The sequence below is a fragment of the Natator depressus genome, chromosome 8 (assembly GCF_965152275.1).
Source record: "Natator depressus isolate rNatDep1 chromosome 8, rNatDep2.hap1, whole genome shotgun sequence".
NCBI lineage: Eukaryota > Metazoa > Chordata > Testudines > Cheloniidae > Natator > Natator depressus.
The window spans coordinates 30,459,773-30,473,540 of NC_134241.1; the positions used below are offsets into that span (position 1 = coordinate 30,459,773).

Below are 13,768 nucleotides of genomic sequence, written 5' to 3' on the forward strand. Positions count from 1 at the left end.
TGGGGCGGCAAATTTTTTGCTTGGGGCAGCAAAAAACCTAGAGCCGGCCCTGGCTGTGATAATGTCTCCTTTGGATGGTAAATATTAAGATTTTAATCGCACTTCCTGCATTTGCTTTTTTAATCAATTGTGCTCTGAACCTTACTTCACATATATTTGTAAAGTGCCTTGAGAGAGCTTAACTGGCTTAGTGACCTCTCTGAATACAGGGCTATTCAGAAAGCTAGCTGATGGGCAGTTTATTTAGTAGCATTACAGATAATTTTACAGTGATTGAAATTTGAGACTTAACCTTGGCTCATCATTGCCAGGATGACTGCATTAGGGCAAATCATGGGGGTGATGGTCAAACCTCCTGGGTTAAAGAGAGAACAATGTAGAATAAACTATCTTGAATGCACAAATAAAAATGGTCTGAACAGCCTAAAAAACAGCAGCTGTTAAGTGGTCTAGCTTAGCTTATTGGTCATTCTTGTGATTTCATTGAACGTTGTTCAATGAAGACAGCTGCATAGAGAGAAACTTGTTTCCAGAAACAAATGGGTTAAACTAGTCTGGTGCCAATAACTAAATCAAACTATTCTCTTGTTTTCTAGCAAAATCTCCCCCTTGCTATACAATACGGCTAACACTTAGATGAACATAAGTGGAAGTTGCTGCAGGCTTTCCTAGCAAACAATTTTCTGCACATAGATGTTCATAGTGCTGCTCAGTCTCTGTTGATGTGGCTATGCTGCCCATGCTGTGATTATTGCAAATATTTTTTACCTTGAAGAATCCATTTCTGCTACCAGTGTGAATTGTTGTAAGACTGAACTTCTTTCTGTTAGATTCCTGCAGATAGCTTAGCAGAATTCTCTTTTGATCTTGAACTCTATACTTTAATTTTAAATGTTTGTTGCTCATACATAAAAGGCTGCAGTATGTTATTAAATAAACCATATGAAGGCTATTAAAACTGTGTGCTGCTTTACTACCAGTGCTTTTAATATAATACATGTAAGCAACATTATTATTTGCATGGATAGCAGAATGTTAACTGCGAAAATAAAAGCTTCACAATTATGATCTGCTGATTATTTCACCTTCCTAAAGATGTAATGCTTTAAATCATGAGGCACTTCAAGACTGCCAATAGCAACCTCAATTATGATTTGGGGCTTGTTCATATACACACAGCTTTGGTAATGTTGTCTGGATTTCCTGATTGACTCCACTGTGTCTGAAGGAAAGTCATGTAGGCTAGCATTTTTAAAGAACTCTAATGGTGAAACACCTAAAACTCAAAGAAATTCATTGGGGGTTGGGTGCCTAGTTTCTTTATATGTCCTTGAAAATCCTGGCCTAACTATCCCTCAGTTTTTCTCTATGTATGGCATATAGATACTTCAATAACTACCTCTCAAGACCTCATACATTTGGCCAAATTAGTGCATTAGGGCTGAATGGGCAGTAGTCTAATCCAGAAGAATAAACCATTGTGAAGATGGGATTAGAGCTGAATGAATAACAGATTCTTAAAAACAAAATAATAATGAACATCCTTTTGGGCTAAACTGAATGATTAGATTTTTGGTTGATCGAAAAGGTAAAAAATACATTGTGTCCAATGAAATGGTCTGTTAGCCATTAAACTAAATGTTTCATTTAGATGAAAATTTTTTAATGTTTTTAATTTTTTTAAAAATAAAAAAAAACTTCAAAACAGTCCATTTTGAATCAAAAATAGAAACTTTTGAAAATATCAAAATGAAACATTTTGATTTTTTTCAAATTGTTTTTTACTGAAAACTTTGACATTAACAAGACGTGAAATGTTTTGGTGTCACTGTATTTTTTTATTTTTTATTATTATTTTTTTTGCTGAAGAAAAGTTTTATTCTAAAATGTTTATCCAGCTCTAGATGAGCTGTTGTCTTCTACTTGCTAGCCCACAGAGTAAGTGACCCAGAACTACTGTCAACTATGCGAGAATTCTTGTAGAAAAAGTAATAGAAGTCTGTGGGTTTGGATCAGAGTAACATGGTTCCAATCCAGTTTCCCTAGACATGATATTTAATATAATTGTTGTCACTAGAACATGGATTTGTGAAAAGTGGAAGTACACTTCATATGCATGTTATCTTATAACATGATTGAACAAATATATTTAGATTTATTACAGCATAATCTGATTAAACATTATTTGAAAATGGAAGATTTCTATGGATATGAAAGTTAGTGGAAGTTTGGCTGTTGATTTGAATGGCATCAGCACTAGTGAAACGTGATTTCTTCCACTGATGATGGGCAGCAGCTAAATCCTGATTATCTTCTTATAAATGTAAGGGAAAGTAAGCTATTCAGCACATAGCTGTTTTTACGGAAGGGGTATTGGCTAGATTTTTTTTTTATACTCACGTTTCTTCCATGAAATTTAAATGACCAAATACCTCTCAAGAAATTTCATTTAAACAAAGATACTGCTTGCACTGCTATCTGTTGATTTCATTTCCTGATGATCTTATTTGTGTAAATTTGCTTGTTTTATCTTTTTGAGGCTGTGCGCTGTTTAGGCTAGGGACTTAATCCCTTAATTTGTTGTTTTTCAATTAATCTATTTGTGAAGAGAAAGTTTAGCTTTTATACAAAATAGTTGCTGATTGGCTTTTGACCAAATTTCACAAAAAAGCCAGTTTTGGACAGAACTCAAACCTGGAAAATTTCAGTTCCCCAGCTGAATTTTTTTGGATGGTAGTTATGAGTGACTGAGAACAGTCTTATGCCGCTTTACCTAGTGGTTGCTGTATTGTCCCAATACTTGCTAGTTTGGTTTTTTTAGATAGCGAGTTGGGTTACTATGAAGATTGGATTTACTGGTTTTATTGGTAATTTAGCTGAAACTACAGTACCTTCTAGACAGGCTTTTCTGTCTTGTTTAACCCCCATGATTTAGATTTGGTTGGGACAAAAGAGGTTCTAAAATGCCCTTGTAGGCCAGCATGGACATGACCAAACTATGTTACATCCATGTTCTAAATCTGTGTTCTAGCGTTATATCTATCTTGAGTGAGAACATCATATAGCTAACGCATTTTTGGCCCTGTGTCCCAATTTACTGGGCAAAATGTGAGAAATAGATTGAAAAACCTGCTTGACCATTTGTGGAGGCTCAGAGTTCAGTTGCCTTTTTTAAATGATCTTGTACATCATCATGTTCCCTGGGTTTGAGTGGAGCTGAAAACAGAAGCATCATTATGCATGGGAAAGGACATTTTGGGCAGAATTTTCAGCCCATGCCAAAATTAGGATTTATTGATCATCAAAATGGATTCAAGATTGCTATCTGTAAGAAGTCTGAATAAATATAATTAGCTCTGGGGAAATATCTGGGCATTTGGACAATTTAAAACTCACATCTTTGGTTATTACTACCAAACAGGCTGTACTGAGGCCTTTGTGGAATGAAGCTGTCATGCTGTTTGGTCAGAGAGAAACTTCGCCTAGAAAAACAACTTCAAAAGAAAAGCACACTACACTTTCACACACATTTTCTAGCAAGTTGTGGTCTTCAAAATGTATGACAATGGCTAACAAATAATGGTCTTGAATTCTGATTAGTGGGCACTGTTTGATTACATATCTATTTGGTGGTATAGGTGGGTCTTATAAGGTACCAAATTATGTATTTTAATTTTCAATTAACATTGGACTGGGAACAATTATGGGTATGGCAGTTTCTGCTGCTAAAGCTATAACATGGATTTATCTTTATACAGGTTATATGAAGGAAAAGAACAGACGGAATTTGAGGAATCTATGAGGAGACTCTTTGAATCCATCAACAACCTTATGAAAAGCCAGTATAAAACTACCATTTTGTTGCAGGTTGGTACTTCAGAAACAACAATATGTTTTGTTTATTGACAGTGTAGTAGTGGTGATACATTTAGATTGATTATTCTTTACCCATTACATATCTATTCCTTAACTGGCAGAGCATAGATGGACAGTTTGTTTAATTACTTTGAAGCCCAAGGTTGACAAGTTTAGAGGAAGGTGCATGGTTTGTACACCTTTTAAAAAGGTAGCTGGTTAAATAGCTAAAACCCAGATGCTGCAATTTTCCAAGGAGCCTATAGGAGGTAGGTCCATAGGTGCTGATTTTTTTGGTTTTGCTGGTGGGTGCCCCATCCTGGTTCCACCCCTCTTCCCCAAGGCCCCGCCCCCACTGTGCCCCACTCCATCTCTTCCTGCCCCTGCTCTGCCCCCTCCCCTTAGGTCTTCTCCCCTGCCTCCGCCTTGAAGGTGAGGTGTGTGTGTGTTGGGGGGGGGGGCTCAGCCTCCCCCCAAAACTGGCAATTTTCAGCATATTTACACACTTCTTTCTTATTCTGTTATCGAATGTGTGTCTATCATTGGCATCTTAACAATGTAATCATTATTAAAATAGTAATGAAATATATCATTACATTTTCACGAATTACAGTATATTAAAATTAAAGGAGTACTTGTGGCACCTTAGAGACTAACCAATTTATTTGAGCATGAGCTTTCGTGAGCTGAAAGTGAGCTGTAGCTCACGAAAGCTTATGCTCAAATAAATTGGTTAGTCTCTAAGGTGCCACAAGTACTCCTTTTCTTTTTGCGAATACAGACTAACACGGCTGTTACTCTGAAACCTATATTAAAATTGTTACACTCAGCTACAAGCTGTCTTCACTAACATCCAAGTTTAAAGACATTATGTTTGCTCTGGGCTTCACACCTGCTTAGGGCCTGTTTGGGAGCTGAGGCCACTGATGGCTGTGGGAAGAAGGTCAATGAGAGGGACAAGCAGTGTAGAGTCTTTCCCCTTTCCCTGTCCCTTTCACTCTCCCTGCCCCTTTCCCTCTCTCTTGTTTATTCTCTAAGTCCTTGCTCCCCTTCCTGATGTTTTGCCCCCTTCTTGCTTCCCACTCATGTCCCTTTTCCTATCTCTCTCTATTCTCCATCTCCTGGTGGCTCTGTCTAGTGCCTGCTCCCACCCACCCACTCAAAGTGGCAGAGGAGGTTCCCCCTCCTTGGGTGGGAAGGTTGCCTAGTGGTTAATGCACAGGCCTCGGGCTCAGGTGTTCTGGGTTTGATTCTCTGCTCTGCCACAGGCTCCCTGCTTAGCCTTGGGAAAGTCACTTCACCTCTGTGTGCCCTAGATCCCACCTGTCAAATGGGGCTAATGCTGACCCTGCCTCCTAGGCTAAATCCATTCATGGCTGTGTGATGATGGGGGAAATGGAGATACCAATGCGGGTAGATTTGGGCTGAATTTCTCCACAGCCAGAGAATGAGAGCCAGCTCTGCAGGGGGGATTGGAGAGAGAGGGGCTCAGGCCAGCTCCGCACAGAGTGGGGTCGGGGCTTCAGCCCTCCAGCTTCTGCCACTAGGGGTGGCTGGGGCTCTGAGCCGGGGACTTCAGCCCCACATGTTCTGCCAGAGTCCAGGGCTTCTTCCCACCCTCCACCCCCAGTGTGGCTCCTGCCGGGGCTTCTCCTCCCTCTCCCCACAGTGCAGCTCCTGATGGGGTCCAAGGCTTTTCCTCCCCCTAATCCACCACTGCATCCAGCCCTAGCCTAGCTGGGCTCCCTTGAGTCACCTAATGCCTTCTGTGGCCAGAGTGGAGCCTGGCTGGCAGGGAGCAACCATACTCTTGGAGGACATGGCCATCAGCCCAAGAGGTGTGGGGCAGCCTTCGGTGGCTGTGCTGCCGCTAATAGCCCAGCACTCCTGCCCACGCCTAACCCTAAGGCTTTTTTTTTTTTGTGAGACTCACTCAGCCCCTGCCGGAGCAGGGAGGTGGGAAACAGCTGATCTGAGCCTGCCCGCCAAACAGCTCATCACAGCTGCGCACAGGCTACCCATAGGAAACAGCGCAGCTACTGAGGCACCTGCAAAACAGTTGATCCCTGGCTGCCAACAGCTGGTCAGCCCAGTGGGTGCTGTGCACCCCCTATTTTTTTTTTCTGTGGGTGCTCCAGCCCCGGAGCACCCACCAAGCCAGCACCTATGGGTAGGCCCCCAATTCCTCTTGAATTTCAATGGGAATAGAATACCTAACACTTAGGAAAATGCAACCCAGAGATCCTTAAGGTGGTGACTCTAGCATATTAAACAATCTGTCCCAACTCATAGTTGGCTCAGACACTCTGATTTCCTTCCCCAGACCTGAGAAAGGGCTCTCTAACACAAAAGCTTGTACCATCCAACAACAGACATTGGTCCAATAAGATACTGCCTTACCTACCTTGTGTATCTCAATTAAAAAATAGGTTTCAGAGTAACAGCCGTGTTAGTCTGTATTCGCAAAAAGAAAAGGAGTACTTGTGGCACCTTAGAGACTAACCAATTTATCTGAGCATGAGCTTTCGTGAGCTACAGCTCACTTCATTGCATCCGATGAAGTGAGCTGTAGCTCACGAAAGCTCATGCTCAAATAAATTGGTTAGTCTCTAAGGTGCCACAAGTACTCCTTTTCTTTTTAATTAAAAAATAGACGTTTTGGTGTCTGAGCTTTTACAATGAGTTATCTAGACAGCAGAAACTACTGACTATAGGTTGAAGGCTTTGCCGTCATGTAAATGTCAGTCACTTTTATCATCCACAGAGACTCACATCTGTGAATAAACATAAGATACTTGCACAAAAATCAGGAAGAGAAGGGTTTACTAAGATATATCCAACTCTGCATAAATTATAAATTAATATGCCCCTAGTAGCAATAAAAATCTGAAGTTTGCGTGTGGCCTTATAGCAGGATATAGTTTGTTTTCAGGCAGGATGGTAACATTAGCATTTTATGAACCCTTTAATGCCCCATTTTTCATACTGTTGGATTTGATTTTTTGTTTTGCTTAGTTCTCTGTTTTGGTATCTTTGATTTAAAATGCAGTAGAAATGGAAGACTAAGCAGAGCAAATTTGCGGCTATATTTGATTCATTTCAACAATCCTTTTTGGAGTTACATTTCCCCTGACGCTTTCCTTAGAATGATGCACAGAGCTGTAAAGGAACTAAAAACATAAATCTATTTTCACCTGAATAATAACATGCTTCCAATAATGTTCCCAATGTGTTGGAAAGGAATTCAGGATGTTCTGTACCCTATATGACAAATGTATAGATGATTTGCCAGGAGCAGGCTAAGTATTTGGACCAAATTGCATCAGGAGCAGGATACTTTTTGGATTTTAAAAATATTTTGCAACTGTCATAACGATAAAGGGATGGGTAACCAACTTTCTGTATACAGTGCTGTAAAATCCCTCCTGGCCAGAGGCAAAACCCTTTCACCTGTAAAGGGTTAAGAAGCTGAGGTAACCTCGCTGGCACCTGACCCAAAAGGACCAATGAGGGGACAAAATACTTTCAGATCTAGAGGGGGTGGGGGACAAAGGGTTCTGTCTGTCTGTGTGATGCTTTTGCCAGGAACAGATCAGAAATGCAAGCCTTACAACTCCTGTAAAGTTAGTAAGTAATCTAGCTAGAAAATGCATTAGATTTTCTTTTGTTTAATGGCTGGTAAAATAAGCTGTGCTGGAGGAAATGTGTATTCCTGTTTTTGTCTTTTTTTGTAACTTAAGATTTTGCCTAGAGGGATTCTCTCTGTTTTCAATCTGATTACCGTGTAAGGTATTTACGATCCTGATTTTAGAGAGGTGATTCTTTTACCTTTTCTTTAATTAAAATTCTTCTTTTAAGAACCTGATTGATTTTTCACTGTTCTTAAGATCCAAGGGTTTGGGTCTGTGTTCACCTGTACCAATTGGTGAGGATTATTATCAAGCCTTTTCCAGGAAAGGGGATGTAGGGCTTGGGGGGATATTTTGGGGGAAGACGTCTCCATGTGGTCTCTTTCCCTGTTCTTTGTTTAAAACGCTTGGTGGTGGCAGCATACTGTTCAAGGACAAGGCAAAGTTTGTACCTTGGGGAAGTTTTTAACCTAAGCTGGTAAGAATAAGCTTAGGGGGTCTTTCATGCAGGTCCCCACATCTGTACCCTAGAGTTCAGAGTGGGGAAGGATCCTTGACAGCAACAAAGCAGTATCCAGAAGTATTCAGTAGAATTGTACATCAGCACTACGTAGTGTAATGTGTTGTACTCTACATTGCTTATAACACACTGTTAATGTTAGAATATCTTAATACCTGTATTGCATAGGAGGCACGTGCAAAAATTTCAATGTCTCCTGCATTTAGTTTCTGAGTATCCAAGCTTGTTAGAGTGAGATCTCTGGAGTAAAGTAATTAAATACGTTCGAGGCATTCATATTGCACAGTGGCTGTGTCTTGTAAGTACTTAAACCCATTGCTTGCTTAGTGAAAATTATCAAAATATATATGCAGGATTTCCCATAGGATGAATGGAAGGAAATCTTCAACAAAAGGTGTACTCCTGTTAATTAATCTGGTTCTTTTACTTTGAGATGTTGTTAATCGCATCTTTTGATACCTTCTAACACCACTTAGCCTGTTTGAATGAAGTTTCTAATAGAAACATGAACAAAATTTTACAGATGTAATGACTGACAATGTTTGGGGGTATTTTTAGTTCCGCTTGAGTGCAAACATTTTGCTTAAAATGTTCTTTGTTTTTCATTCTTATGAAAACAGTCTTCATGATCAGAATGAACTCAAATGAACGTCACTAGCCATGGGAAACTTGTCTAGTTAGCAATTTGTGTCATCCCCGAGATAAGCAGAATATCTTTTGTTCCATGTGGAAAATGGATTACCAATGGGAATAAGGGACTGCTATCCCACATTGGATTAATGTTGGGTTATGTGGGATGGGAGTGGAAGTTAAGACAGAATTTAGTTCTGCAGCCAACAGAGTTCCTCATAAAAAAAAAAAAAAAATTAGCCACGCTGCAACAGTCATTTAAAAGATGTACATAGTAGCAGTATTTTGCTCATGTTTAGGGTGGTGGTTTCTATATACTGTACTGGAATTTTAAAATTGCACCTGTCTGGCAGAAGAGTTCCTGTCATGCAGGGTGAATACCATTGAGTATGTTTTTGAAAATATAAAAATATTTAAAAGCTCCTTTCCTTCAGGGCATGAGGAATTTTAAGGCTGTACAGGTGTGTATGTACTGGAATAAGTAGGTAGTGATATGGCAAACCGATGGAATGGCTATATGTACTCTGTGTTTTTATGCTTTTGTTAATTATAACTATTTTAAACATGCATTTTGTCTCTTCTAATGAGTTATATCAAATATGAAAAAGGTATTGTTTTGTGGTAACAAAACAATTTCCACAAATAAACATGTCTTTTGTTATGTTTAATTATCCTCTTCAACTACTGTATGATTCAGAATAAAAATAAATGCTTTTGTTTTAAGCCCAGACAGAGAAGGCAGATCTTGTTTGTCTGAGCCCCTGATTTTATCAGAAAATCATAGTTTCAGCACAAAATTGATAGTTCATGCACAGATTATTTTAAAAGATATAGCTGTCTGGAAGGTAGAACTGCCTTAAACATGCCCAAATCCAATAAATAATGATCAATGAATGAATATTTAAAGAACTCAGTGGGAGAGGTTGAGACCTCAAGGAGGAGAAATGCCTTTTAACTCAGGTTTCTGCAGCAAGAAATTAAGTACTAACTGTATATTAGAAAAGCTAGATTCTAGAATGGAAATCCACAGCAAATGCAAAGGTGAACTGACTCAAAATTAGATCAGCTGACCACTTGAATGGTAAAACTAGAATATATAATAGAGGGTATACTACTTTAAATCTCGGTGATCAAGGTTGTTAACTTCTGCTTAGATTTTCCCTGCTTGTGAGAGAGGTAGAAGTGTCAGATTTAGCACTGGAAAAGCCAGTGTTTAGGAGAAAATCTATCTTGAGAATACGGTGAAAAAGAATCATTGGCCTTAAGATCACTCTGGTTGTTGGATCAGCTCCAAGAGGAACATTGCTCAGGAATCCTTGTAGATCCTGACTTGCAAACACTTCCTGTGAAGCAGCAAAAAATAATCTCGTTTTCCCATCATTAAAACCAGCTGCTCACAGTGGGACCATTCCTACCAAGGGAGAGTAACAAATAGGTGGCAGAGGAGTAGATAATGGAACAAGACTTCCAAATACCTGCTGCAGTGTTAGCCAAAGCCCTGGAAACAACGATCCCAAGAATGGCCATTTTTCCCCAGGGCATCTGGTGTCCACAAAAGATAGGCAATACTCTCAGAAATTATGCTAAGCTGGTTCCTGACTCCACGTTATCTATATGCTTGGCAAGAGCTTCTGTGGCCTGATGCATGTAACTCAAGGGCTGTTTTTCTCAAAATCAGGTGGTTGCAAGTGCTTCTAAATCTCTGTAGACTTGTCAGTCATGGCAGTCATCACAATGGAGAACATGTGCTTCTCTGCCAGTGTAAAGGAGACTTGTAGCTCCACTCATGAAAGCTTTGGCACCTTTCTGCGGCCAGTGTCTGTTTGGAGTGATTGTAAAATGGTTGACCAAAATGCAAGGATGATCACGCACTCGCTTCCATTACTGACAAAATGCATCAGGAAGGAGTGCAAGTCAAACAACAAGTCAGCTTTATTTATTCACCTATAGCCAAAACAGATTTACCTGTAGAGAGGTGGGAAGGTGAAAGTTCTGGAACAGGCTTTGGGAGAACAATGATGGAACCTTGAGCATGCCAGTTTTAGGACACAAGTATTCTGCCAAACTGTCCCCAAGCGCAAACGGACCACTGTGGGATAGAGGTATATCTCATTACATACCCACATAGAAAAATCGACAAAAGTCCACTGGTTCATGAAAAAGGATTATGCCATCAAACCAGAGGGGGAGCGAGGTAACCTCAAATATGGCTAAAAATCTTTTAAAGTAATTATCAATGGACATAAACAGCTGTAACACCAATTTCTGAACACCAGTTTCTGATGTCCAGGGTAACTGGGGGAATGTTTTAGATCTCAGAGCATGCAACTGGTTTGTCAGTCAAAGGCTCAAGATGCACACTCAGATCGGTCCTATCCAGCATGCACTATCCAAAGCAATCCTTGGGTCTTTCCCAGTTTGTTGAGATAAACGTTTCTTAGAAATGTCAAGGATCCACTGATCTGTTGTAGCATTGCCCAAAGAAGAAATCAAGGACTTAATTGAGCTGGAATTCCTTATGCAACTTTACATACACCACATATGCACACAGTACATACAATCCTCAACTTGGTCTGGATTTTAATACTTCTAAGAAAAGATGGTATTCTTTGTGATCCTTCTTGTGCCATGTATAAGTGGAATGGCCTGTTCCCACAAGCTCTCCACAGCTCACATGGCAATGGCCTCTACTTCATAGTGTCATCTGTAGATGTTAAATCTACTGTAGTGTGTAGGGTATCCATTGCCTCACCAAAAATATTTACAAACCGGTAAACAGAATAGTTCTAATTTAAAGAAAGATACTTGTGATGTATAAAAAGATCCAACTTTTAAACGTCTGTTTTCTCTGTCTGATGTATATCACCTATTTCATGAGCACTGAAGAGGGCAAAATAATACGCTCTTACAGTTGTGTTAAGTTCTCTTTGAATAGCTGAAGACTGAGAACTGTCATTTTCATTACTCACCTGGGCCATCCATGCAAATCCAAAACAAGGTTGTCTCATTTCTCCTCGAAGCAAGTTCTTGGCTTCCTCTGAAGACTTGAAGATATAAGATTTTCCTCTCAACCCCAAGAGCGTCCAATAGGATTACGGCCATCACTACAATATCCTGGTTTCTTTGCTGACATAAGACCTTTCCTACATTATGAAAGCAAGCATGTGGGCTGGACTTGATCCATCTTTGGAATCTGGGAAACCCACTACATCAGATACTCAGCAACTTTAAATACAATGTTCTGGAATGAGGCAGATTCACGAAGATGGTGTGTAGTGAAGATACAGCTGAGGGATGACTTTTAGGGAGTCTCTCACATTTCTGTAGTACTCTTCTAGATGAATCATTTAGAAACTCTGCTAAATTGGTGCTTGTTGCACTTGTCAAAGTTATAGCTTTTTAAAGCAAATTGAAACTCAGCATCTGTGATCAAGACCCAGATAATGTTACAATATTGACTTCTCTGTACCACTTTATCAATTTTCCCCTGTATATGCTTCACCTGTCAGTTTCATTGTCTCCATTGTGCCATGTCATCCATCTAAATGCTTGTGCATAAAATCCAGATTCTTGGAGGTGGATTTATTTTTTCAGATATACAGTAATGGTCCTAACTCAATGGTAGGAGTGCTCTTGTTTGTGTTTGGGAATGCACAGCTGTCAAATTTCCTTTCTATTTGGTTGCCAGTACAAAAATGACCTTCAGGAGATGGATTTATGCCTTTCTGACAAGTAATAAATATTCAATGATTTGCCCATTTCTTGGAGCTGGTTTATTGGTATCTATTTTATACTATGTGCATGTTTTCCCTCCATTATTTACCCCCACCCTACTAAACGCTACTTAAAATTAAGGACTCTGTTCTTTCCCAAAAGTTGTGGATTACTCCATGGTACACCCACATCTTGAATACTGCGTACAGATGTGGTCCCCACATCTCAAAAAATATATACTGGCATTAGAAAAGGTTCAGAAAAGGGCAACTAAAATTATTAGGAGTTTGGAACAGGTCTCATCTGAGGAGCAATTAAAGAGGGTAGGACTTTTCAGCTTGGAAAAGAGGAGACTGAGGGGGGATATGATAGAGGTATAGAAAATCATGAGTGGTGTGAAGAAAGTGAATAAGGAAAAGTTACTTACTTGTTCCCATAATATAAGAACTGGACGCCACTAAATGAAATTAATGGGTAGCAGGTTTAAAACAAATAAAAGGAAGTTCTTCTTTACTCAGCACACAGTCAACCTGTGGAACTCCTTGCCTGAGGAGGTTGTGAAGGCTAGGACTATAACAGGGTTTAAAAGACAACTGGATAAATTCATGGAGGTTAAGTCCATTAATGGCTATTAGCCAGGATGGGTAAGGAATGGTGTCCCTAGCCTCTGTTTGTCAGAGGGTGGAGATGGGTGGCAGGAGAGAGATCACTAGATCATTACCTGTTAGGTTCACTCCCTCTGGGGAACCTGGTATTGGCCACTGTCGGTAAACAGGATACTGGGCTGGATGGACCTTTGGTCTGACCCAGTATGGCCATTCTTATGTTCTTATATACTCCTTTAACCAGCAGATCACAAGTGACCTGCCCAGATCTCAAGGGATCTGTGGAAAACAAGTGACATCCAAGTGGATGCCTCTTTTTGGGTTTTTTTTCTGATGCTGAGCCCTGCCTGCTGCAGCTGGCTTCTAGATATCATGGTTCTTCCAGCATCGAAGAGCCAGGTGCAGCATTGGAAAGTGTCACTTGATGCAGGCTTCCCACCAGTAGAGCAGCTGGCTATAGTGGGAGGAGAGGTTTCCATGGGTTTGAGGGGGAGGAGAGGAGCGTACACACAATGAGGTGGCTCTCCATTTATGTCAGGATGTGGAGTGGAGCATTGGAGCCTAACAATTTAAAAGTGTCCGGAGGCAGCTTGATTATTTGTTTAGGTGCAAATAAGGTTGGAAAAGTGCCGACAGTGATGCCTGATTTGTGACGTACAACAGATGATGGCATGGTAATTTTGTTAAACTTGCCTTGACAACAAATAAAATCAGCCTAATAAACAGGGCCCTAGTGACTCTTTACAATGGTCTTTTAATCTTCTGGGTACTTAGGTTTCATGAATACGTATAAAGAATTGTTGGAGATGAGGGTT

At 40.1% G+C, this 13,768-nt stretch overlaps 1 protein-coding gene across 1 annotated transcript in view; it reads left to right on the top strand.

The window, feature by feature from the left end:
- The window catches only part of DOCK2 (dedicator of cytokinesis 2), a 449,812-nt gene that overhangs the window by 68,017 nt on the left and 368,027 nt on the right, over positions 1-13,768 (top strand). Inside the window, exon 13 of the mRNA XM_074960680.1 lies at positions 3,788-3,867. Within this exon, the coding sequence (XP_074816781.1) occupies positions 3,788-3,867 (80 nt within the window). The remainder of the gene's footprint in view (positions 1-3,787; positions 3,868-13,768) is intronic.